Source organism: Strix uralensis, chromosome 2 (genome assembly GCF_047716275.1).
Source record: "Strix uralensis isolate ZFMK-TIS-50842 chromosome 2, bStrUra1, whole genome shotgun sequence".
Lineage (NCBI taxonomy): Eukaryota > Metazoa > Chordata > Aves > Strigiformes > Strigidae > Strix > Strix uralensis.
The window spans coordinates 78,569,908-78,596,920 of NC_133973.1; the positions used below are offsets into that span (position 1 = coordinate 78,569,908).

At 41.5% G+C, this 27,013-nt stretch overlaps 1 protein-coding gene across 1 annotated transcript; it reads left to right on the forward strand.

Moving 5' to 3' along the window:
• Positions 1-1,469: 1,469 nt before the first annotated feature.
• On the forward strand, positions 1,470-25,749 carry SLC15A1 (solute carrier family 15 member 1). The gene is made up of 23 exons (XM_074860777.1): positions 1,470-1,674; positions 4,124-4,161; positions 7,199-7,283; positions 7,375-7,516; positions 10,281-10,400; positions 10,580-10,679; positions 10,923-11,013; positions 13,038-13,121; positions 14,289-14,371; positions 15,524-15,610; positions 16,610-16,699; positions 17,938-17,982; positions 18,087-18,119; positions 18,251-18,339; positions 19,494-19,575; positions 19,720-19,845; positions 21,200-21,346; positions 21,767-21,816; positions 22,398-22,505; positions 22,643-22,739; positions 23,167-23,313; positions 24,140-24,247; positions 25,561-25,749. The coding sequence occupies exons 1-23, from the start codon at positions 1,470-1,472 to the stop codon at positions 25,747-25,749; spliced, it is 2,346 nt and encodes a 781-aa protein (XP_074716878.1).
• Positions 25,750-27,013: the final 1,264 nt, after the last annotated feature.

A 27,013-nucleotide genomic window follows, 5' to 3' on the forward strand; every position in this document is an offset into this window, starting at 1 on the left:
GCAGCCACAGCTGCTCTGGGCAACTTCTGAGAAGCACCGGTTGATGGAAGCCGCAGGTCAGACCTCGTTAGAAACTGAGTGCCAGCCGGCAAACTTGTGTTTTCTCTTGCATTTGGCGGCAGCAGGTGGGAAAAGCTCCATCTCCCTGGCTGAAGGGAGGGCAGGAGGCAGAAGCTGTCCTCCCCACCGCAGGTAGATCCTCACTAAACACTAAGTTTTCCATCGTGCCGTTGTCATCAAAGGGTCGACGTGTGGCGTTAGTATTGCCCAGCGCTCAGTTTAGCCTTGGCTCTCTGTTTTCTTTGGAGAAAGAAAACCCAAAAACCCTAGCGGAGAGTTACAGCCCTCAGTCAAAAGCCGGCGGTGGGGGGTGGGAGGCGGGAGGGGCCGGGACCGGTTTCTAAACCCTTCTCGACGCGTCGCGCTAACGCAGTCCGGGCCGAAACCGGCGGGTGAAGGGCGGGTGAGCCCCGCACTGCCCTCCCGGGGCCACGAGCTGCCCCACGGCCGGCGCCCCGCTCCTCCCGGCACCGCCCCGGTACCGCCGGCGTTCCGCTCCCCCACGCCTCGGCCGGCGGCACCACCCCGGGGCTGGGCGGAGCCCCCGAGCCGCCTTTAAACCCCGGCTGCCGCTGGCACCCGCCCTCTCTTCCGTCCTCCCTCCTGCCCGCCCTCCCCCGGCGCTCCGCCGGGACCCCGCCGGCAACATGGGTAGGTGATGATGGGATGGGCACCGGGGGGGTCTCAAGCCGCCTCCCTCTCTGACACGCGTGTCCGTGCTGGGCTGGGAGCAGCCCACCGGGGAGCTGGCAGCATGGCCGAGGGGGCCCGGGATGGTTCTGGTGCTCGGTGCAGGTCTGAGGGCACCTTCGGGTGCCTTGTGCTCCTCTGGGCTATCCCCTGCTATTGCTTCTTCATCAGTCCTCGTCCTCCGGGGCACCTCTCCCTCTGGCAGTACTACAGCCACGCTTGTCTGAACCTGCCTGGAAACCCTAGTGGAAGCCAAGGGATGCTCCCTCAGTCTGTAAGCTCTTTGAGCTGAACCCCTAGCTGGTGAGGTTTATCTTAAACCTTTAAGGCATATGGAGTTTAAAATCCTAGCACAAGTTAAATGGGGTGTGTCTCACAGCTGTTAAATAATGCTTTTTCACATAAGCGTTTACCTAGGGTTGACTTAATGAGTGGTTTTTAAATACACTGCTACTTTTTAAAAACACTGCTGGGAGACTCAGATAAGGTCAAAGCCCATATAGCTAGTTAACCCTGAAGATTCGTTCTTGCCTAAACTGGAACACTGAGTAGTAAAGGCACAAATGATGCTTTTCTGTGGTGTAGCTCTCCACCGCCCTTTGCTGGACCCTTGGTCCTGCAGTGTCTGAGCACATTGGTGTGCCTCTTCTAGCAAGCAGCTCCTGAGCTGAGGAAATCTTGTCTCACATAGGGGAAAAAGAACCTGAGGTGCCCAGAACATGAGAAAGTACCCCTGCTTCTTCAGCAGGCAAATCTGTGCTCTGGGAGCAGGCAACTGGAGTGATGAGCAGGCAGAGCTCAGCAGTGCTGCTGCCCAGAGGGGCACGAGGGTCTCGCTGGTTTGGGCAGCCAGCTGGGAAATTGGTGATGGCTCTTGGAAGAGAGAGAAACCTGATGCAGCTGGGTCTGCTCATGTAACATCAGGTTTGCTGCATTATAGGTTTGCTTTGATGGTTTCCATGTCAGTGGCTTTCTGGAAGAGCTGAGGTGTGAAGCAGGGACTCCTGGAGTCACTTGTCCTGACAGCAGCAGCAGCATCCTTGTGTAGCTGTTGCAAGGCTGCTCCACAGAGAAGAGGCACCAGGCTCAGCTGTGACAGGAGAACAGGCTTGCTCTGGAGCCAGAAACACCCTCGGTGTCAGCATGGTTGTGTAGAGATTTAGCCTGACCACAGACATGAAGTATTTAAACCACATAAAGTTGCTGTGATGGCTGCACAGAGCAAGGCAATGTGCTCCCATCTGGTGACATGGACCATGAGCCACAGGATCTGCAGCGTCCCACAGCATCTCTGTGACGACATGGAATCATACTGGTGGGAGCTGCTGGGGCATGGGTCAGAGCCTGCCCCTCGCCCTGTCTGCAAGCGTGGGAAGGAAAGAGTGACCCACCAATAAATAACCATTTAGATTCAGTGCTCAATCCAAGAACTGAGTGACTTCTGTCTTTACACTGCTTAAAAAATGTTTTATATCTTAAGGGAATACAAAGTGCATAACTGTTCAGAGCTTTATTTGGAAAAATGTGAAATTTGGAAGAAAGCTCTTCAGTATTTTGTGGTGAAAATGAGTAGTTCTGTAGGTCATTCTTTGTGGGGAGAGAATGAGAGGTACTGAGGGTTGCCCAAAAGAGGGACTGCTCCAGCGTGCCACTAGCCACACCCAGATTTATCACTGAAATTGATGGAAAATGCTGAGTGCTCTGTGCTTTTGTAGGTCTAACCCTGAAGCTGCCTGACAGTGGAGTTCATCAGACAGTTTAGGTGTCTATGTTGAAATGTTGGCTTTCATGCCACCAAGAGTTTTCTGATTGTCACTGTAAAAGGGGAATAGAGGGGTAAAGTCAAAATGGTTGAGAAATAAGTGTGTCTCTTAAACACTGGTCAGTCAGTGTTGTCAGAAAAAATGCTTCTGCGGTGTCTGCTGTGTAGGGTTTCTTGTAGAGGTGATACTTTTACTCTCTGGAAAGGAAAAAAACCCCAACCAACTGCAAGTTCCTTGATTTTTTTTTTTTTTTTTTTTTCCCCCCCCAAGGTTTAGCTAACAGACAGGAGTGAGCTGTTCAAGCTGATGTTATGAAAAACTGACAGTATGATGCATATGTGCTGGAAAGGCCGACAAGTAGAAATAATGAAGAAGTTGTTACAAAAATAGTCTGAGTAATGCCTTGGTATCCTTCAGTATATCTGGTCACATGAGTTGTGTAAGGGACATTACCAATACCTTTAATGACTAAGGTGCCTGTGCCCTGAAGTTGGTGTGTTAACACTTTCTGGATATTACTTGTTTTCTAGGGAAATATATTCTTGAACTACCTGTATAATACTATTCCATCTCTATTCTGAAGGTAGTTGTCCATGGCAGTGAAGAAAAGAATCAGATTAATTCGTTGCAATAATTTTTGAAAGTGACTTTATTCAGTATCATGTCAAACACTATAATGTTGCTGTCAGCTGTTTTCATATGTTGTGAACTATGGACTAAATAATGATCTTAGCAAACATTTTTCTTATAGAGATCTATTATGGGCACACTTCGTTTGCAAGCAGGGATTTCAAAGTTCACATCTTGTACCTGGTTTTATCTTAATGATAATGAGCTCACTCATGTGGTTTTACAGGAAATGCTGACATCCGCTATGTGGGCACAGGGCCTTTATCTGAAACTCAGCCTTTGAGCCCATCCCCTGAGCCAAGCAAGCCCTGCAAGACAGCCTGCTTGGAGGGCTGCCAGGAGTAGCAAACCTGCTGTGGGCAGCTGGAAGTGAGTTCAGGGCTGCAAGCAGCTGTCAGTGGGACCCCTCCTGTGCTTCCAGGGCTTCCTAGATTAATCTTCAGGTTATGGGAATGCCTGCTAACGTGTATCACTCCATTGGGCCATGTATGTGGCCCTCCTTAAGTCTGAGCTATGGGAAGTTTGTCCTTTTTCAGGACTTGGTATCCACCCCTGGCAGGGCATCTTGTGAATATTCCTTACTCTTTACTTGCTTTTTAGGTAATATCCCTAAGAGTGAATTGAAACAGGATTCATCTTCTGTGGGTGGTAGGATGCTCTACCAGCACCTTGAATGATGTGTGGTGAGCAGTCATAGTAGGATGGGATGTTTTGTCCTGTCAGTCCTTCTTGAATTTTTTTTCCCCCTGGGAGTGTATGTGAGTCTATGTATAGCCTGAAAAACAAAAGGCTATCAATTGAAGTTTTTCCTAATAGTCTTGCACCATGAAAAGTCCCCCTTCAACAAATTGAAAATTTACTCATCCTGAGCAATACTGTGTTTGTGTTTCACGATTTGAGCTGTCCCATGTCTTCCAGTGGTTTTAAAGGAATGTTACTTAGTAGCTTCCATTAACTTGTGGGTTTTTTTTCCTCCACAGCTGCAAAAAGTAGGAGTAAGGGCAAGTCGGTAAGTATTGTTTTCTCTTCTAAGAAGTTGCTATACTGACTATCTTCGGGTTACATTGTTTGGGTAAATATACTTTAAAAGTTATTGGCCAACACATGTGAAGCAGCCTGGTAGCTTATTAAATCCCCGCTAAGCATTAGTGTGCTCACTACCCTGATAAAAATGTGCGGTTGGGAGGAGAAGGGTCCCTGGAGCCCATCCTTCATGTGGCTGAGTTGTCGTCATCCACGGACTCTCCCTTAGGACTCTTTTACCTTTCGGTGTTAGTTCTTCCTCCTGAATCTTTGAACTGTCAATGACATCTGTCTCAGCAACCCTATCTCTGCCTTTGCTTTTCTTATCTCACAAGGTTTTACCCTGCAGCTTTCTCACAGCTTCGTGGCTTTCTCAGCAGCCAAAGTCAAAGCTGCGCAGCAGGGTGGTGTCAGACCTGTGCCTGGTGTCCCCAGGGCAGGGGAATGCTACAGAGAGTATTATAAAACGTGACCTTCAGGTTAACTCTTCAGTGGTGGATCCAGTGCTTCCTGGTCAATGAGGATCACAACAGAAAATGTTTCGGTAAATGTGCATGCATGTGTGTGTATAACGCAACAGGTTTAAGAGGACAGTATAGTGCAAAACAAGAACAGTATAGTGCAAAACAAGTATGGGTCATATATTATGAAGGAATAACTGCATATTCTCTTCTTGCTTGTAGCATTTTGGAAAAACAGAAGAAGGTCTGTTACCTTGGAAAAGACCCTGTAGCTTTCTCCTACATGCCCCTGTTCATGCTCAGCCCCAGCTGTGACATGCAGATCCCCACCAGTTCAGGGGCAGCCAGTAAAACCCACCAGTGGCTGCTGTGCTGGCATGTGAATGCAGGACATGTCTGCCAGGCACATAAGTGCTAGTGGCTTAAAACTGAAACCTAACTTTGGTGGAAGCTTGATACCTCCCCAGATCAGCACATAGCACCCTCTTAAAAGCTGTTAGATAGTGTGATGGTGTAACACTGGGGAGCTTTGTGAGAGCTCCAAGAAGGTCAAAAAGATTTTAGTGAGGTTTTGTGAATTTCTAGTGGGGATGGGTCCCACCAGTCCCTGGGCTAGGACTGCCCTGTCTCTTTTTTTCTCTGTAGGCAGGCCAGACACGGGGAAGGCTTTGTTCTGCTTCACATGGGGACATTCTCTCCTCCCCAGCTGGGTTATAGCCAATTACACTGGCAGAAACCAGTCGTGCTGTGTGGGTTACTGTTTTAGGGCCTAACCTAACAACCGATGAAATCAAAACCTTTTGGATATATCTAATGGGCGCTGGGCCAAACCTTAACAGTGTGGTTCTCCATCTGTCTCCTTGGGAGCATGAACATTTGCATGGCTTAGGGGGATGGTGCGTGAACAGGGTTGGGTAGCATTCTTCTGTATGAACTCCAGTCCACCAAAAGCTGTGTCCAAGTTGGGGCTAGTCATCTAGAGCTCCTGTTATCTTCAGCTGAGGGGAAAAAGCACCTTCAGTTGAATTTTATCTAATTTTGGGATACATGTGGATGGTCTTCCTTTGGAGACACCTCTTTCTTCCCATGGAGGATGTAATAAATCAAGAGTGACAAGTTTCTATTTAGGCTTCTAACTTTGGTTGCTCTAAAGTTAGATGAGTCCCACCTGGCACTCACCTCAGTCAGACTTTTTCAGTGAAGCCTGCTTATCAAACCACGGGTAAGGTGTGCACTATATACTTGGTTCAACTGATAACAAAGATCAATGCTGTTCAGGCTGTTTGGACATCCCCATGACTGAGTCAGACTAAGTCAGCAATACTCTCACCACTCTCTCATTTTAATTTCTCTTGCAGTATTCACAAAAAGCTCATTGTAGCTCACAAGTCTTAAAGTGTCGTGTTGTTCATTAAGGCTCTGCCCAGACCCTTTGCTGGAGACATGGGCTCTCCTCCAGCTTACTCATGTTAGGCAGGATTTTCCCATGTAAGGTTTCTTTCCTTTTGATCTACAAAGTTAACTTTTTTCTGTTTCATATGGAATACAGATTGCTTTGATTCCTAAATCCTCACAACATGAAGACAACTAGTGCCATTTTTTTTCTTGTCCATGCTTCTTAGGTTTCATAACTGTTTTATCTCTGGGATGTTCTAAGGCTTATTAAAAATCTATTTTCTGTAACCTGCAGATTTAAACCCATAAAAACATGAAAAGGGAAGATTATATTCAGCTTGCATTCCTAGTAATTGTAACAGAAATGATATAATGTGTTCATCCACTAAGAAAAGTAGGTGATGAGAAGTTAAACTTCCAATTCTACTGACCATGCCAGATTTGTACCTGATAGATGCTTTTTTCCCTTTGTCTCAATGGCAAGAGCCATGTCGCAAGATGCAGGACAGTGACTGTGGAGATGCCTATTGCAGCAGGTGAAGGCTCAGTGAATTTGGCAGTTAATGCCATGTCCTTTTAGAGTAGAAGTAAAGTCAGTTCTATCAGAAAGTCTGAAGATGTGAAGGATTCTTCATCAAGCAGAGTATTTTTAAGGATGGGGAGCTTTTCTGAGATATTCGTTTGAATAAAAATGTTTAAATGTTTATTTGTCTCCACTGGAGGTATTTAAAAATAGTCACAGGATTCTAACTGTGGTGTGCTGTGGGGGTTTAGCATGGTGAGTTTTTTATTGAGTTCAGGTTTTGATTTTTTCAAAAACATTGGCTTTCTGCATGTTTTTGGATATCAGTCAAGATTGCTTTGAGGGTTAGATGCTGAAGACTTCAAATGTGCATAGTGCAACACTTGAAGGTCAAATATAGCATTACTAAAGATCTCTTGCAAAGGGAGATGAGAAGTCTGTAGAGCTCTGGGGACCAAGAAGGGAAAGTGAGGATAAACTGGTCCAGATAAACTGGTGTTGTTCCACAGACACCCATGCAGCCTCCTAACCCCTGAGTACCTACCTGCTCCCGCTGAGCCTGTGTTGATCTTGCTCAAGCTGTGGGTCACAGCGGGCAACGTTAGTCTGTGTTGCACGGCTCTGAGCTTATGCTGTCTGTGTCTTGCCTCCAGCCAAGCTGCTTTGGGTACCCCTTGAGCATCTTCTTCATCATCATCAATGAGTTCTGTGAGCGGTTCTCCTACTATGGCATGCGAGGTATGTCCCGTGTCCTGTGTCCCCTCATGCTGACCATTACTTACCCAGCCCTGACTTTAGTTTGTAACTTGTTGTTTTGTTCTTCCTACAGCGGTGCTCGTTTTGTATTTCAAGTATTTCCTGCAATGGGATGACAACTTGTCTACAGCCATCTACCACACATTTGTTGCTCTGTGCTACTTGACACCAATCCTTGGAGCACTCATTGCAGACTCTTGGCTGGGAAAGTTTAAGTGAGTGCTTCCCCGTCAAACAACCAAAAATCATGGAAGCTTACAACCTGAGACCAGTGTTACTTAAACCATCACCTAAAGCAGCAGCTCAGCACAACAGCTTCAGAGCTGGTGTTGGCTACTCCAGGATTGTTTGTGGGTTTTTTATCTTCAAAGCTTGAGGCTTTAGCTGATTTAGCTCAGACCTGAAGCTGCACCATAAGTTAACACTTCTTGCAGTTCTGCTAATCAGTTAAGGGTAGTAGCTTGCTTTCCAAGCATGCTGCACGTTTTTAAGTCTCATATAGACAAAATGTAAGGTAAACCAAGGAAAGTATTCACAAAGCTGTGACAATAGATACTGGAGGTTATAACAACATTGGACCACCTCTTTACCTATTGCAGGTGACCAATGAAATAGTGAAATACTGTGTTATCTGGTATTAACTGGGAGTTGGAATATATTCTAAAATATTCTGTGATTTCAGTATTGACTTGATAGCTCAGTGGAAGGTTTTACTGACTTGCAGCTCTTTCTTTAAATTCTGTGTTTTCACCTGTGTGCTAGCTGCTCAGAAAAGTCCCACTGGCGGAACTGCTTTGAATGTAACCAAATTATTTCCAACAGCCTGATCTCGCTTTCCTTTACCAATGTCATGATTCTAATAGTGTTTACTTTTCCTGAAAAAAAGCACAATAAAGATTTTATGGAGGGATATGAATCAGGAATGTTAGCTGACTTGTCAAAGGTCTCCCAGAGATTAGAGATGAAGCTGGCTGTGTAGTCGGTCAGCTGAAGGTTGCACCATCTTCTTTTGTGTTGACAGCCTCTGGGAGACCAGGGCTGCAACTGCTGTCAGGTATGCTCTGTGGAGTTGGTCTCATCAGTGTAAACTCATTTCAAGTAGCTAGATATCTTGTAGATTGCAGCCTAAATATGTTGTGTACTCTCTTGTTTAGATGCTATGGTGGGTTTTTTTAAATCTATTTTGGCTTTTACCTGTTTTATTAAGATGAAGCTTTGCAGACCTTGCATACCTTCTCTGGTACTTGTGTGTAGCAGTGCTGCAGCTGCGAGCCCCTGGCCACCAGACCCTTAACAGGAGCTCAGTAGGCTGGCTCAGGCTTAAAGCCCTGGGACTTTAAGCCTGACAAGAAAAAATATGCTTTTGGAAAAAGTGTGGTTTAAATGTATAGATGCTCTAAAATACAGCAAGGTGCCATGAGGAAGGCTTAAACGATAATTTATTAAAAAAATCTATGACGACAAGAAGATGAGGTGGTTACCCAAGCACTGTTAAGCACTCTTATAGGAGAAACTCAAATCTCCCACAGTCCATGTACTTTGTGTAATGTCTGCCAAGGAGCATGCTCATGTGTTGTTAGATGCAAAGTTCTTCTGGAAAATAGTATAGAAATCACAATTACCTTTTTAATTGGGTACCATCTATGCAGTGCCAGTTGTGTAAGTGTTGTCTTCACAGTATGCTTATGAACCTCACAAATAAAAACCAGAAGTTTCTCTCCTGCTCAGTTCATGTTTAACTTCAATTGGAAACTTTCTGCAAAGTTGTTAAGCCACTAAAGTAACTATATGGAAGTGCTATTTAAAAAAAAAAAAGTTTTAAGTTATCTACTAACTAGCAGATTTGCTGTTGCCCCACTTTGTATAGCTTTTTACCCTGCCACAGGAAAGAGCATTTTTAAGTCAGAGAAACCTTGTTCTAAAGTGAGAAGAACTTGATCAATGGTGTGAACGATGCTTCCTCTGTCTCTCTTGTATCTGGGTGCTCCAAGCTTGCTGTGAGAATCTCTTGCCTTTGTCAGATTCAGATTGTCCTGGGTCCTTGAGCCTCGCCCTTCATTGTCATGGGCTGCACTGAGTTAGGGACTGATTCTCCTGCAAACCAGAGTTTTAAATAATTCCACATCATTGCATCCTCCAAACCGGAGACCTGGGTCTGTGCCCACTGAATGAAGCCCCAACCAAGGAAGTGAATGAATGTGGATTAAACTATAGTCATGTACTCAAGTTCCAACGAAGTTAAAATGGAGTATGTTCTTACATACAAGAAAGAGGAATGGACCCTAAAGGCCTGGGTGGGGCGGGGGGCTGGTGATTCTGTGGTATTACCTTCTGAGGAAAGTCAGGCTGAAAGTCTGCAGTCTATACTCTTCAGTGCTGTTCTTGCTTTGGTCTGAGTTTAAAGATGTTGGTACACTTACAGCTGAGAGAGTGGGGTAATAGAGTTGTTGTTCACAACAGCATTTTGGGGGAGTTTTCATTTTTAAAGTAGATCTTAAAAATTTTTTTTTTACTCCTTGCAGCTAAAATATAAAAGAACATAGAGAATGTTGAAACAATATTAAAATCAGTGTATTGCATACTTCAGTGTTCTAGTCTATTTGAACTTCACAATATATTAAATACGATAACGGCATTCTTGAGTTAGTTATTATAAAGACAACCACTGGAGAGATGTAAATATTTGCCATTACCTGGTGGTATCTGCAGAACCCATTAGTCATCTTGTCTGGCTTTATTATTTTAGCTAGCCTTGTTTAATTAAAAAATAAACAGAATAGAAATACTGTGACAGAGGTATATGGACAAATTTTTACAGTAGCTTGTGATAAGTTGAGTCCATAACTTGTCATATCTCTTAATTATGCTTCTTTACTAAGCATCTTTGAAATCAGCAGAAGTTGGCATTATCTCTGTGTGTATGTATATGTGTATAATTGTGTTAAACATATCTAAAAATCTATATTCCCTCTTAAACAGGACCATTGTCTCCCTGTCCATTGTCTATACGATTGGGCAGGCAGTCATGTCTGTGAGCTCCATAAATGACCTGACAGATCACAACCGGGATGGCTCTCCTGATAATGTACCAGTGCACATGTGAGTTGCCTTGTACATGGGTTTTTTCCAAGTTGATGAAGGGTGGGGCATCTTGTGCCTTAAATTTATGCTACTTGAATTTTAACTGTCTTGCAATCAGTCTCTTACATACACTTTAAATAAGAAAGCAAAGTGTTGGGTTTTTTTTTTTTCTTTTTCTCTTTTCTACTTTGTTCCAGTGCTCTGTCCATGACTGGCTTGATCCTCATTGCACTTGGTACTGGTGGGATCAAACCTTGTGTGTCAGCGTTTGGTGGAGATCAGTTTGAAGATGATCAGGTAAAAATGTCTTTCAGATTTTCAATCATACAGATACTCTTACTGATGTTTGGCTATTATAATCCTCTAATAATATACATATTTAGACATGTGCATTACTGTAGTGTTTCCTGAGTAGCTGAAGGAGGAGTTAGATGACTATTTGTCTTGAACTGTGCAAACGGAGCTGCTGATTGTTCAATCTGGGCTGATCAATGTAGTTCTGGCTAAGCCTTTCTAAACATCTTTTTGTTTTTATTGTAGGAAAAACAAAGAACGAGATTCTTTTCCATCTTTTATTTGTCCATTAATGCTGGAAGTCTCCTATCTACCATAATCACCCCAATTCTCAGAGGTAAGGCCACACATTTGTTTATAAAATAGCTGAACATCAGTAAAGGGTGCTTATTAGTCCATTAATGCTGGAAGTCTTTTATCTACTATAATCATCCCAATTCTCAGAGGTAAGGCCACGCATTTGTTTATAAAATAGCTAAACATCACTAAAGGTTGTGTGGTAGATTGCAGTCCAGTTAGGTTTAAATGAACGGCCTGTTCTTTGACACCTTGTGGGATTATCTGGCAAATAGTCTTCAAGTTTTTATGTATGTCATCCAGCTTCTCACAGGTGAGGTACTGTCAAAAACAAGACACTTTGAGATCTGAATTGCCTTTAGGATCAGAAGTGCTAGGTCTGAAGAGACATGCTGAAGCCATCAACTTGTATGCCTAATGCATGTTTTAATTTCATGGGTCACAAACGTGGCACCTCTTCCAATGCCTTTAAAACCATTCCAAGAAAGAGTTGTACTGTTGCTGAGAAGGGAAGTGGTGAGAGAGTCCTCTACTCTGGAAGTGGAGACTCTTCCAAAGTGTGCCCATGCAAAGTACAGAAGCGTTTATGCACATGGGAACACATTTATCCATGTGATAAAGTAAATCATGTTTTTCATATCATTAAAGGAGAAAGTTATTTTCTCTTCTGCTTATAAAAAATAATGTTATCCTAAACAAAAAAGAAACAATTCACTGATCCATATGCATATGGGTTTTCATGGCATGCTTACACAGATGGTGCTGTATAGAGTATGAGGAAGGCTGTTTTTCTCAAAAGAAAGAAAAGAGCATGTGAGTTCTGGAATAACCTTAAAGCACTAGGCTGAAATTCTGGGCTTTTGACTTCTTGACTGGAATGGACTGTGTAGAAGCTTTTTTAGACGTTTGCTTAACGCAAATTCTATCCTTTCCCAAAATGAAGGAGATATGCATAAGGCACAATATGCAGTTTACTTCCATGCTGATACAGGGTGAAAACTACCTTGGAAAAACAGACAAATTCAGCTGAGGAAAGTGATAACATTATGTCCTGTAAAGGCTTAACCAAAAGGCTAACACAACTAAATCAAGACATCAATTAGCTGCAAGCTATTATTTTTTTCAAATTAAAGTCTCTAATTCTCCTGTTAGAAGTATGGTGAAAAGGGTAATAATTTTGTTTAGTCTTTTACTTTTCCCTGTTAGTAGCTATGCCCACACTCTGAGCATCATTTCAGGATATACGCATGAAGTTTATAAAGTGAAATCACTGACTACTGCTGGGTGGGTGGGGTTGGGGTATGTGTGTTTTTTGAGAATTTTTTTTCAACAAGCTACACTTACTATGTCACTTACCTCTTTATTTATGAACTTGTCTCAAAACTTTTGTAATCCAGTTCCTTTCTCACCAAGAACATGCATTTGACCATTCTAGTAGGATTCTTCACTTCCCAGTGTAAAACTAAATGTAAATATCCTATGAGGAAAGGCTGAGAGCGCTGGGACTGTTCAGCCTGGAGAAGACTCAGGGGGAGCTCATCGATCTATATAAATACCTGCAGGGAGGGTGCAAAGAGGACACAGCCAGGCTCTGCTCAGTGGTGCTCAGTGACAGGACCAGAGGCAATGGGCACAAACTGAAACACAGGAGGTTCCCTCCGAACATCAGGAAACACTTTGTCACTGTCAGGGTAACAGCACTGGCACAGGTTGCCCAGGGAGGTTGTGGGGCCTCTATCCTTGGAGATACTCAAAAGCCATCTGGACAAGGTCCTGGACAACCAGCTCTAGGTGGCTCTGCTTGAGCAGAGTGGTTGGATCAGATGACCCCCAGAGGTCCCTTCCAACCTGAACCGTTCTGTGATTATTTTTTTTTTTGTGATACATAATTCCCCTTTTAAATAATGAAATTTAAGTTGATTACTGATCATTCACTCTGTCAATAATATCAGCAGATAATTTTTTTTATCTCTGAGTTAACAATGAATGCAAAGAACAAAAACCCTATGTAAAATACTGGCATCACTGACTGGGACTTTTATCTAATGTTACTTTGTACTTCAGCTCAAGAGTGTGGCATTCATAGCAAACAGCGATGTTACCCACTAGCTTTTGGAGTTCCTGCTGCCCTCATGGCTGTGTCCTTGGGTAAGTGGAACTGTTTCCATCTTGCTGCTTCAGTTATAGACATGATTAGATGATAAGTATCTCAGAATAATGAGAAAGTGGTAGAAGTGTCCAGGCATCAACCTCTATCAACACCTGATTGTTTCTGCAATTTTTGCCTTAAACTTTTTTCTTGGATGTGGGGGTGGGTGGAATTAACCTGAAGCACTCACTTTTACAGAAGAGACTGATTTACCAGGAGAGACTGATGGGGCTGGGGAGAGGCACAAATATACCATTGAATTTTGTACATTATGTAATTTACTGTCTATATTTCTTGGACTATTGGGGTGTATAAATAAGATCTTCTGAATGTAGTGTGAGAACTCTGAAATGTGGGTTTTGGAAACTATCCATAGTCCAGGATATCGAACTGTATAAGGTACTTGTCCCTGCACAGGAGAAATGCCATATTGGTGTGTCAGTATTTCTCAAACAGCTGCATTTTTACTAGCTGCTCTACGGGTCACTCCTCTAGCCTTTCTGCTGCAGCACAAAGACCAAGAAACTGGGGGGTTTCAGTACATACCACAGTATCCCTCCTCAGGGTCCTGGTCCTTCATGGTTCTAACCAGGAGCCCACCTAGGGTGGGCCTCCGTCTACTGGTGACCCCATCTTGCCCATACACCCAACCCAGGGTGGACAGTGCCTGTGGGGTTTTGCCCGTGTCCTGCCCTGCATGTGGGAGGGTGAGGCCAGGGAACGTGCCTGGGTGTGGGAGCTGAGGATGCCTTGGTGAGTCCTGCAGTCCAGGCAGAGCCTCACGTGTCCCTGTGTGACGTGAGCTGCAGAGTCCTGGGCTCTTGAAAAGGAGCATGTAAAGCTGTCTTAACCTGGTACAGCAAGGACAGAGCCAAGGTCCTATGTGGTCCTTGTTTTGACCATCCCTCAGTCAAGCTAATGTCCCACTGAGGACTTACCCTACGAGTTTCCAGATTTAGTCCTTTGTCTTACATAGAAGCAATCTGCTGGTATTAATTTGATTTCTTTTACTGTATAATAACGTGTCAATAGGCAATTTCATTGCTCCTTAGGAGGCTTATTCCCACTCTGATGTAACTCCATGGCTGTTAGTTTCCACACCAAATTATTTGCCACTATTTTCAATTAATCCTGAGTTGGTTTTGGTTTCTGTTTGCATATTGTAGTTGTGTTCATAATTGGAAGCGGAATGTACAAGAAAGTTAAACCTCAAGGAAATATAATGATTCAAGTTTCCAAATGCATTGGAGTAAGTACTGTTTGTATTCCCCAAAACCCTGGCAGCAGTTTATAAAACTGTTCAGTAAACTTGCCTAGATCAGAAATCTGTCATAATATGAGGAAAGCTTCTGAAGTTTTTTACTTTTTTCCTTACAGAAGGCTTCTTACTGACACCTCCAGATTTAGACTGCCTTTTTATTTATCTATATCTTGGTTTATATGTGAATTTATACACAAAGAAAGATGTCAGTGATGTGTAAAAGCTTATCCCAACTTCTGGGAATCATTCCTTCCTCGTTTGTGCACCTTTATGCAGCCGTGTAATAAGAGACAAACATACCTTGACCTCTCTGCTCTCAAGAGCAGAACTACTAGTATATCTTATCAGCAAAAATTTATTGCTTATTAAAAGACTGCTATTTACAATGCAGAGATATATTGATACCTACTGTATTAAGGAGATAGAGGGGGTTACATGGAAGTGGAAGCCTGCAAGGAAGGGAGCTAAATCTGCATGAATAGCACTGCATGTCCCAACTTTGCAATATCTCAACTTTGAAGTCAGGGCTTTTTTTCATTTATGGACTTATTTATTCTCCATGCAGATCTGCCAGCTTGTTATAGTCCAGACCACTGATTATCTTGCAAGCACTTTCAAAAACAGATCTCTATAGGTAACTGGCCATTGCTTAGAGTGCTGTCCCTAAGGCCCAGCTCAACCTTGCATATTAACCCATGCTGAAAGTCTTAGGAGTTTTTCAGGGCTATATTCAGTGTCAAGGTATGAGGAATATCTACAAGATGAAGCTTCTCATAGTGAAATGTACTCTTACAGCCATTCAGCTCTGAAAACCTGTGCTTATGACATTCTTCTATTTGTTGTTGTACATAAGTAAGACTGAAGTAGGCAGGTCTTTGAGTTCCTAACAGCAACCCACATTGAGAGAAACTACTCTGAGCTGTTTGGCTCACCTAATCCCAGGTGCACATTCCACTGGATATGCAGTGTGAGGCTTTAAATGCAATAGTCCCTGAGATGCTTAGAGCAATTAACAGAGGTAAGTCACCTTTAGCACCCTCTAAACACTAGAAGCAGGAATGTCATCTCTAGTGACAAAACAGCTTATAGCATTTTACAAATACTTGTAACGCCATTAAACAAAATTCTGTCTCTCCTCAGTTTGCCATCAAAAACAGGTTTCGGCATCGCAGCAAGGAGTTCCCCAAGAGAGAGCACTGGCTAGACTGGGCAAGTGAGAAATATGACGTAAGTACTGTGTGAGCACTCCTGTGTCGTGGCCCTGACCCTCAGCTTCTCTTCTGTCTGAAGAGGCTCTGATCCATTGTCTCAAGCACTGGGCAAATAGTTTTGGGCCTCTCAAATATTTAGAAACTAATAGTCTGACCAAACCTCAGTGCTCCCCTGGGATTGCTATTGGAGAAAGCAGAGCTGTTCGAGTTGATGCGCTGTTGGATCATAGGCTGCCCAGGGAGACTCATGGTGGGTGAAGAAAAGACTTTTTCCCTTGGAAAAAATACAAGCATCCATTATTTTTTGTAAAATAGCAAGCATTATCCTTGTCAGTTTCTTGTTTCTCTCAGTAAGCTGGCTTCAAACAAAAATATGCTCATGGGAAAATGGCCATAGTGTTGACTGTCGTGGTTAATGCGCAGGGCCATAACACTTGTCTTGGGATCAAACTGCAGAATTATGCTTAGAAATTTCAGCTTAAGTGGATAAACACTGTCTCCCCCTGCCCTCAGTACAAGCTCCTTACCATGACTCTCAAAGCCTTGTGTTCCACAGTCCCCAACCACATCCCTTGCCTCCTATCCACCCTGCCCTGTTGTCAATGACAATACAAACCTTAGCCTGCCCCCTTTATTTTCCTTTTTCCTGTATGCATTTTTCATGTATGAAATGCATTCCTCAGTCACCCGTCATTCAAACACCTCCTTCCTAGAAAAATAACACAGCGCCAAGTGCAAAATCTCACGCAGCCATCAGTATACATGCCAAGAGGCAGAGGTCTTTCTGATATTGGTGTCACCTTTAACCAGCCCTTCTCACACCCACAAGCAGACCTTGTGCTTTTAAACAGAAATCAGCAGAAGTACCCACCACACAGTTTAAGGCATAGGTAAACATTACATGATGTGTTTTACCTGTCACTGTGCTGTGAACAGTCTGCAACTGTTTTGTTTGTCTTTTTTTTTTTTTTTTTTTGTTGACCACTTCGTCTTCTGTAATTCTCATTTGCTGCAGAAACGACTGATTGCTCAGACTAAGGCGGTGTTGAAGGTGCTTTTCCTTTACATCCCTCTTCCCATGTTCTGGGCGCTTTTTGACCAGCAGGTAAAGCAATTAGAGCTGTACCATTGTCACTCTATGTACTCTGAGGTCACCAGACATAAAAGGTGCCAATGGGAGGGTGCAAAATAATTCTTTGCAAGTTCTTTAACCTGGTTCTAACATGAAGGGGTAGTTACTGAGATATGTTAGTACAGGATGTTTTGCAGCTAGGGGAAACTGTTTATCTGGACATGCCCAAGACTGTTTCAGTGACTGAGGCCACTCCAAATCTTTTATCTGCTAGGACTCAGCAGATGAAATAGTAATTTAAAACTTTCTTAGTTCTAATGCTTCTTCCACTCCCAATTGTGAGTCAAAATGTAGGGTCCTGGATCAGGGCTGGATGCTGGTTTGCTTAACCACTCAAACTTGTTATAAATACCTCACACCTTCAAGCAGAAGTAGAAGCCTGTAATTCCCATTCACTTTGTGGACTGAGTGCTCAGGACTCATGAAAGCAGGCTTTCATAGTTAACTAATGAAGTACAAATTTAGGAGGGTGTCTGAGAGAACCAGCAGCTGAAAGCTTTATCCAAGGCAGGCTGTAGGAAGTTTGGTCCAGATTGCCTAGATCATGCTGCTTTAGTACCAATGAGCTGTAACTATCAGTGTGACCTGTTACAAATAGGCAACCCTGCTATGAAATTCAGAACTAAATACCCATTATGGGAGTAATAACTCACATCTCAGACAGTGATACATCACGGGTGGCTAAAAGTTCTCACCACAGATGCAGTGATGCATGTTCCTGTCTCACCCTGGGCTCAGGCTAAAAGTCAGCCCTGCTTGACCTGGCTATAGGCAGGCTTTTGGGCAGAGGGCTTACGGCAGGTCCAGCCCTGGCTTGGCTGCTCACTGCTGGGCTGTGTGAAGGGAGGGTGGATGTGCAGTGGTGTGGGGTACTGGGGCTCAGGTGGGTGGCACAAAGGCACTCGGGTGGCCTCTGTGCACAGCACGCAGCAGTGCTCTGCACAGCATGTCCCTGCCGTACCCAGCTAATCTCTGCATCTAAATTATTTTCCACTCTATTTCATGAAGCTTGTAAATAAAGTGAAATGGGCCACAAGGATCACTTTGTTCAAATGTTTATGCTGCAGAGTAAGAATACTTCCATAGCAAGCTAGCTTTATTTTTGATTGTATTGCATGTCTTTCTCAACACTTTACTTATGAAAACGATTCAAGAGGAACTTTGGAAGATTGATTTACTGTGGAATTTAACTTTTCTCTTCTTTTGTTAAGGGGTCAAGATGGACACTGCAAGCCACAACAATGGATGGGAATTTTGTAGGTTACTTTTTCTTGCTTTTTTTCTTAATTGGCACTTGTTTTTCAGATCAGTTTTTTTTTGTTGTCACAATATTAAAACCTATTTATTTTTTCTTCACCAGGGATCTATCCAGATTCAGCCAGACCAAATGCAGGTACAGTAATCTTCTGTCTGTCAATTCTAAGGACTTCCTGAAGATTATATATGTAAATTGCCCTCCGTTAAAAAAAGGACTTTGAAAAATACTTGATTTTTTTTTTCCCTTCTTATGTTCATCTTCAACAGACTGTGAATCCAATCCTGATTATTATAATGGTCCCAGTTGTAGATGCTGTGGTTTATCCTTTAATCAAGAAATGCAAGATCAATTTTACGTAAGTTGATGTACTTACCTGACTTTAGCAGAGGGTCATTTTAGTGGTTTCTTTAAACTGCTCTTCCAGCACTAATGTAAGAAGAGCAAGCATTCAAGCTAAGTAGAGAATAGCAGTGTATTTAAAATGGGGTTAATTCTTTAAAGAAATTAAAATTAAAAAATAAAGAATATTGCAAGTGGTATGTACAGGCACCACAGACTAGAGGAAGAGAATCTAATGATGAAGTAACAATATATTCCAGTTAAGGGCAAAATCTTTTTATTGCAGGAGAGATGCTGTTTACTGTTTTCCTTTTCCCCCATGTCTACCCCCTCTCCTTCCCAAAGCATAAGGAGTAGAAATACAACATACATCCTTAGCATGTGTTACGTTTTGGGCTTAAAACTACCTCAGACAAGATGTTTCCTCCTCACTCCCCATGAGGAACCTGGCTCATTGAATACTTCTAGATGTCAATTCAGAGGGCATTGCCCATTATTTTTAATGTTGGTAATGAAGTGGCTTGCAGTTGCAAGTTGGAGAGGCAGAAGAAAATACAGTTCTTCAGAAAATTTTTATAGGGCCAAGATGCAACACTGCTTTCCCATCTGGTCATGAAAAACTGGGGTCATGTGCTGTCATTCATTTGTGGACACTCTACATCTGTCAGATGATGCTGTAAATAAAATATCTACCTTAAATTTACCCTTACAGCTTACCTGAATGTTGGTAGATATCTCTTAATTCAATATATTTCTCTGACTTTTTCTGTTCAATATTATTTTGATTTAAACATAGCAATATAGACACAAGTTGTTACACTTTTTTAAAAGGCATAACAACTATACTGGATTGGGGTTTTTTTTCTTCCTGCAGATCAGACTTTTCCAGAAAACTAATAATTATGCTCAGTCAATGTTTATGCCCAGCAGATGCAGAGTAACAGGTTATTAAGATGATGCAGGAAAGATATATTTCCCAATAGTGTAATTATGAATTCAGAGGTACCTGCTTAGCAGAACACTTTCTCTAACAACATCAGCCCTTCAAATGGTGATAATGTGCTAGTTGTGGCCATTTGAGTTTCCCACCATGGAAGAAAAACAACTAACAGCTGAAGCTTTGTATTAATATATGTCTTAAAACTCATGTGTGTGGTTTTGTTGTACTAGGCCCCTGAGGAAGATCACTGTTGGTATGTTCCTGGCATCTTTGGCTTTTGTTGCTGCTGCCCTTGTGCAAGTGCAAATAGATGTAAGTTCAGCCACATGCAAGTATTTACTATTAATATTTAGCTGTTAGAACAAAGTGTTTTGATAATTAAGATCACAGTAATTAGAGTACTTTTTCCATGTGACTTAGGATAGGGCACTGATTTTACTTTTTTCTGTCCTACAGAAAACTCTTCCAGTTTTCCCTGCAGCTGGGCAAACCCAAATCAAAGTAATAAATATAGGTACTGATGGTGCAACAGTTCAGTTTGAATCTCCACTTCAGAGTGTAAATGTAATGTCTATGGAGTCGGTAAGTAAGGGAGGATGAGAAATAGCAAGGTAAAGAAAAAAAATCTCATTGAGTAAGTCAATGTGGTTCTTAACTAATGGTTCAAAATTGATTCTTTCCTAGTTTTTTCTCTAGTAATTGTAAAGTGGGGTTTTTTTGTATTGTGGAATGAATTGTTACTGAAAAAACAGTGAATGAAGAAATGGTAACTTTCAATATTCTAAATAGTACTAGTTTGCTTTTGCAAGTCTTTTTTTTCAAGAAACTTAATAGTGATTTTGAACTAATTGAAAATTTCACTCTTGTTAGAAAGGTGCCATTTCTTAACAGCAAGAACATCCCTTCTTTCAATAAAAGTCCATTCAGCTCTAGTAAGTCACTGCTCTGTGACCGTGTCACTGTGAGTGATCACTTACTTGAACAGCTTTTTCTGTGGCTACATCACATATATTAAACTTCAGATTTTGCTGTCAAAGAACCTTTTCATGTTCTAATACAGAACAACCTTGATAGCTCTATTGACAGCAAAGATGGACATTTTTAATAATGGATGTTAGGAAGTGTGTTCTCTGATAGCTCTCAGTCCTGTTTCCATGTAAGAGGAGAAAGCCTACTGCATTCTCCTCCAAATTTGCCTCACATGGAAACTGAGCTGTGAGAAGGTAAGAGCACCCAAACTGTATGCTGATGTGGAATTCATATAACCATGGTGATTACCTGAAGGTGAAGGGTGTAAAATGCTCCACTCCCTACTGTAGACATTTTATAATCCAGATGTTTTGGATTATAAAGTGTTCTTTATAATCATATAAAACAAAAGGGTTATTTTAGTACTACATTAATGTGCTTATTAGTGTTTCCAGTATTTTATGATGATAAAATGTATTTAGAATATTTAAAACATGTCCTGGTAATAGTCACTCCTGTAATGCTGAAACCATAAAGATGTAGCTTGCACTTGCATCTCTTAAGAGGGGTTGCTATTTGGAAAATGCTGCATCTTAACTTATGCTAGTATAGCCTCTGTAGCTAAACAGATTTTTACTTGGTGGTGCTGGTATGCCTGACTTATCTGGAGCAGGAAACGCACAGGAAAATGTAACAGCTGTTCCATAATGCTTCTGGCAAGCTTATGTTCCTTTGAAGCTAGTGTAACAAAAGAAATTAATAAAAAAAAAAAAAAGATCGAGTGAAATTAGTGCTTGAAGTAGAAAGCCTAACAAAAATGAAAGTTAGGAGATGCTCGCAATCTCTGGCACTTCAGAAGTAACACACGTTTAAACTTCTGACCTCCTGGAGTCTACAACACTGCCTCAAAGGTGTAGACAAATATGCAGTTGCATAGAAATTTATAGCAATTTGTTTGTCTTTGTAGACGGGCTACATGACATTTGACACGTCTCAGTTGCAATCAGTAAACATAATTTCTGGAAATAAAACTACATCTGAAGTTATCACATTGCCAGGGGGAAGTCGTCACACTCTTGCAGTTAAAAATTCAGCAAACATTGTTGCTAAATGGGTAAGTCTGCTTAATTCCCAAGATATACATTAATCTCTTAGCAGCTATCTACGTGTGTGAAGCTGAGAGGACAAGTTCTGCGTAGCTTTTCCCTTTGTCTTGTTTTCTCTCTCCCATTCTCTGCTGTATCAGTGAGACTGGTGAGCTGTAGAGACCAGGGTAGGAAGCTGTTTCAAAAACAAAAAAAAAGGTAAAAAGTTACCAACTTAGGGTAATTGTCAAGTTAAATACTTTCGCCAAGACTTAAATGTGTGGTCATACAGCATTTTCCAGTAGACATGTATCCTAGTAGGGTACTAAAAGGGAAGGTCTGGAGTTCTGCTCCAAAGCCTCTGTTAATTCTCACTGCTATGTAACAGTGCACATTTAAGCTGTTCACTGATGCCAATGAAGTATCTTGATAATGGTTTCTTCCACCAGCTGTTTGACAATGTCACATCAAAACCAGAAGAAGGAAATAATCTTGTCAGGTAGAGTTTGTTTTGCTCCTAAAATTTGGTGGTAGTGTAACTGTCTTTTCAATCTGCTTCTTGGGTGGACTCTTCTTGTTTAACAGTTTTCTATACTGTAGGAACTCTTCACTTGCTGGACACTTCACTTGATATTTAGAGGGTGTAGGAAGTTCTGGGGCATGATTCATCTGGTATCTTGCATATCTACTTTGGGTATAATTTAGCTAAAATTGGAAGTGTATGTTTTGCTCCATTGTCTAGATTGCACAGATTGCACGTCTATCCCTCCTTTTTAATCTTGGGTAAGAAGTATCCTACTACTTCTGTTTTTCTTCTACATCTTCCATTTGCAGATGCACTTGTTACTGGTTGTAGCAGACACTCTTCTAAGCAGACAGTGGGCTAATGTGGGTCTAGCTTGCTTTTTGCATTAGCCACACTTTAAGAGATTTAGAGATCTTCCAAAAATGTTAACTGACAAAAATGAAAGGGGAAGGCTTGATGCTTGTTGTGCTGCCAGTATATCATTAAAAGTAAAACCTGTATTCTTTAACTTATGCGTATTTTGGTTAATATTTCAACACTCTTGCATTTTAAAGGTTCATAAACAATTTGCCTGATACTATCAACATCACTATGGGTGACACTGCTTTTGAAACACTGATGTCTTTTTCTGCCAGTAATTACAACCTCTTTCCAGGAGGAAGGTAAGCATTTTTCTTTACCCTGATCTAACCACTTAGACTTACTTGTCCTTGGGAAAAGGACAGAGTACTCTCTTATTTTATACAATACACACAATTGGCTATACCTATGATCTGAACTGTGTTTTTTTCTTTTTCAGAAAAGACAATATTATGGCTATTATAAATTCAATCCCTTGTTCAGTTACTTCAAAGACATTAGGATTTGGCAGTGCCTATACAATTGTAATTAACGGGGTGAGTTGCCAGGGGTGTTGGATGGACAATACAGAATTACTTTTCCTGTCAATATTTTAATTAAAAAATACTTGCAGAATTATCACTCTTGCTCTTAATTGTACATATGATAGAGTTCTGGTATGCTAAACAGCACATAAAACTACTGTTAACTATAAAAATAATGATGGGTATAATAATGACATAATGCAAGAATTAATGTTCATCACTAATGGCCTTAAATCTTCAGCCCTACTAGACACTAAGGATGAAGTCTGCTGTAAAATAGCTACTACTTAACAACTGGCTATGCAGTGCTTCACATACAATATTGATTTACCTAGAACTTTGTGTATACATGATTACAGAGATGATATAGAACTGCTTAGAGTGCCTTTAGCATACAGACTCTTTACCATTTTTTCTAATGTGCTATTTTAATTTCCAGTGTACTGGCAACACTCTTGATGTAACATATTCTGAAGATATCTCACCCAATACAGTTCATATGGCTTGGCAGATCCCTCAGTATTTTATTCTTACATGTGCAGAAGTAGTCTTCTCCGTCACCGGGCTGGAGTTTTCATACTCACAGGTAGGTTTTGCTCTTCAGAGCTCTCATTGTGCTAAGAATCCTGGTACAAACAAAAATCTTCTGTGATCTATTGTTTTTAAGTGGTGGTTTCATATTGCTGCTTTGTTTGGACAATTATGTCCTTCAGAGCTCCCTAGGAGGACTATAGGCTGGTGCAAGTCGGCCATATTTCACCAGCATTCAGTGCTTTCCACGAAGCTATGTTGAATTATATCGTTTGAATACTAACCACAAGTCCTCAAATCTCCTTCTCACATATGAATTTCCACTGAAAAGATGTGAAAATGTACTGCTGCTATAAAACCAAACTGGAGAGCCCTCAAACATAAAATGAACAAGTGCTGACACCTTCTCTTCACACCAATATCCTCCATACGGTCTTTAGCCGCAGTTCAATTATACACTCTTAATTCCTTTGTCTTTCAACTCCAGTTTGTTATTAGCTGTGTGTATTCCTTAATTCTGAGTCTATAAACTGCAGTGATGAGAACGTTGTAAGATGTGGCTTGCTAGACTATGATGCACTCAATTTCTTCATTTAATGTGAACTATGTGTGACTGAGATGTAAAATGTGCTTGTTAGTTACCCACTGTGTACAAGGCAAAAGGTGTTCTAGTTAGGAATAGTAACTGATTGCTCATCAAAGCTTTCTCCAGGCCTGTTTAGTTCTCTAGCAATTTTTAATTAAAAAACCCCAACCAAATAAAATCAAACCATTAAATCCTCCCCCCAGAGAACTGGTGTTTGTTATAATGTAAAGAATGCAGTAAACATCAGAAAATGATAGCAGTGTTTGACTAAAACTTAAGTGTTTTACTTCTCTAGGCCCCATCTAATATGAAGGCAGTGCTGCAGGCAGGATGGCTGCTGACAGTGGCTGTTGGTAACATAATTGTCCTTATCGTAGCTGGAGCATCCAAACTCAGTGAGCAGGTAAGCACACAAGCAATCAGCGTGCTATCATATTACACTATGAGAAAGCAGCTCTAATCCAGGGGAGAGTCATGGCTGATAATCCTTAACTACAACTTTTGAACATCAGCATTATGGTGGATTTTCATTTATAACTGGAATACAGGAGGTTAGTGTTAGCTACAAGAGTGTACCAGTCAGTAGTAGGACTAGCGCTTGAGCATATAAGTAACAAAGTTATGAATCTTTATAACCTGTTTGAATCAAAACTAGTGTTGAAGTCTGTGACAACAGGGTGGTAATGTCTCCTGGAACCTTTTCTAAAGTTTCTGTTGGACTTTTTCCCCCCAGCATTTCCCCAACATGTGTGTGTATGTATGTGTACACACACATATGAAACTTTCAACAAATATTTCCTCCACAAAGGTTTCTACCTCTTTTTTTCTGTTGTTTGCCATTCTTAACTCTTGCTCTGTCAGGCTCCTTTGCTTGCAAGCAGTAGTTTCTAATATTTCTACAATAAATTGCTTCTCCTGGTGTGGAAAGGCTGTGAAGTTCTGGGCTGAAATTTTAGACTAATGGGATTAAAACCTATCAAAACTCTGTTCACTGCTAATGAACCTCATCCTCCATACCTCATCCTTGCCACATCCCTTCTTTTGGCTCCATTGGTTTCAAACCTCATTCTTTGGGGCATGAAAACTGTGGTTCTCCTGGTGAAGAGCACTTGGACAAGACTTTCTCAGACTACTAGTGGCACTCCCTAATGAATCAAAAGGAATATTTGAGAGAGGGAAGAGCCTGTCTTTGAAATGGGTCTGGCAGTCCTGGTTTCAGCTAAATTAACCAGAAAAAGCATGAAACAGCTGTTGAGGCTTTTCAGGTGGAGGTAGCACTTTGAAACCAGAGTTTCTGCTCTTGCGCTGCCCACATTTGTGGTCCGTAGAAACTTTTTACTGCTGACTTAAGTGGAGCAGGATCACTGCCAGCCTGGTTTAAAGTGAGATTACTTGACCTAAAGGAGGGGCTGAGTTTCCTTTTCAGTCTTTTGGTCATCCCCATGCCTCCAGAAAAAGGATATTGTAGAACTTTTCAGCATTCCCAAAACTTTTGTCTCTTCAATGAAGACAGAACTGTTGAAAGGGCCTCAATTCTGAGTTGCTTTAATATGTATTATATACACCTAATACTTACTCCTTTAAGTCATATGATACTTGTTATGTATGCTCAGTTTCATATTCTGAATTAACCTCATCTCTTGTGAACGGTAAAATTGTGTAATTCTTTTGAGGAACAAATATTGATGGATAAATTATACTTTTTTGTTTTTACAGTGGGCAGAGTATGTACTGTTTGCTGCCTTGCTGTTGGCAGTTTGCATAATTTTTGCTGTCATGGCTTATTTTTATACCTATACTGATCCAAATGAGATTGAAGCCCAATTTGATGAGGAAGAAAAGAAACAAGTCAAAAAGGATGAAGATGTCTATGAAAAGCAAACTGAAGCTGTCTCTCGGATGTAAAAGGTATACTCAAGAAGCGTTTGTAATTTATGGTATCCCATTAACTATCCCTGCACTAAGAGAAATCAGGGTATTGGTAACACCTCTGGATAATATGTCTCATGAGAGAGGTTAAGAAAAACTTTTTTGACTTAAAAGGCAGTCTCTGTTGGGAAGCAAGAAGAAAAGATCAGTCTCTCTTCTACTGAACATGGTATCCTGAAGAAACTCCAGCAGAATTTGCACTCTTAATGTACCTCAGGCTTAAATACCATAGCATTAAAATACTGAAATTGCACTTGGCACTATTAGACCCTGTGAAAAGATGTATTTTTATACTGCATTTCAATTTTATACCATGAAAGAAACAAGTATTACCAAGAAATAATAACTGAAGCCAAGTTGTCTGCATGGCCCCTCTAGCCTCACTGTTACTTGAAAGCAGCAGGTCACATGTGCCATAAATTTTTTGTACTTCCTTATGATAATGGGAGCAGTGCTCTAGCATTGCTCAGATTAAAATGCTCTGTGTGTTCCACATGGCAGTAACTTGGATATGCACTGTAATGTAGTGTTTTATGTGCCTGTTAACTACCCATTTAACTCCAGTTATATTTAATTAAAAACATATTAATGAGGTGTCCACTCAGGTAAACAGACAATGGCAAATGATGTTTGGAATAAGCAACAGCAATAAAACTTGTGTTGTAACAAAATAATGGAAGTGGTGTAAGAGTATCACTTAAAATTGCATGCTAACAAAACTTGATACCACCTCTCTGCTGCCTCTTCATATGTGCTCAGTCACTTGAAGCAATGGACCACTGTCTGTCTTCTTTATCTTAATATATCTGTAGCACCCATCAAATTTATAGTAGGGAAGACTAGATTTTGCTGCTTAACAGGATTCTGTAGCCCTGTTGACCATATTATGGAGTGCTTGTGGTCTGTGTGTTGTTTTGGGAATTCCTGTATTTAGATCCACATCCTACACTTTCTTCAGCAGCTGGTTTGGACTCCCTGGCCTCTCCAGTAGCCTGGCCAGACTTACAGCTGCTTTGATACCTGGCTCCTAACACTCTTATTCTATTTTACAGCAAGTCCAACTTGGTATTTGCAAGTGATCACACAGACACACATTCAAGCAGCGTGCGTGTTGCTGGCACTGCAGATGCATGGGCCCCTCTGACCCCTGGTTCCCACTCCAGTTGCTGGCACTTAGACCTCCATGTACACATGTGCACAGAGAATAGAGTCCCTTGACCATGAAAGCAGTTAGAAACGG

Coding starts and splice junctions, on each gene's coding strand:
- SLC15A1 (XM_074860777.1), top strand. CDS start 1,470: ATGAGAAAGTACCCCTGCTTCTTCAGCAGGCAAATCTGTGCTCTGGGA. Junction 21,817..22,397: donor GAAGGAAATAATCTTGTCAG/GTAGAGTTTGTT, acceptor TGCATTTTAAAG/GTTCATAAACAATTTGCCTG. Junction 22,506..22,642: donor AACCTCTTTCCAGGAGGAAG/GTAAGCATTTTT, acceptor TTTCTTTTTCAG/AAAAGACAATATTATGGCTA.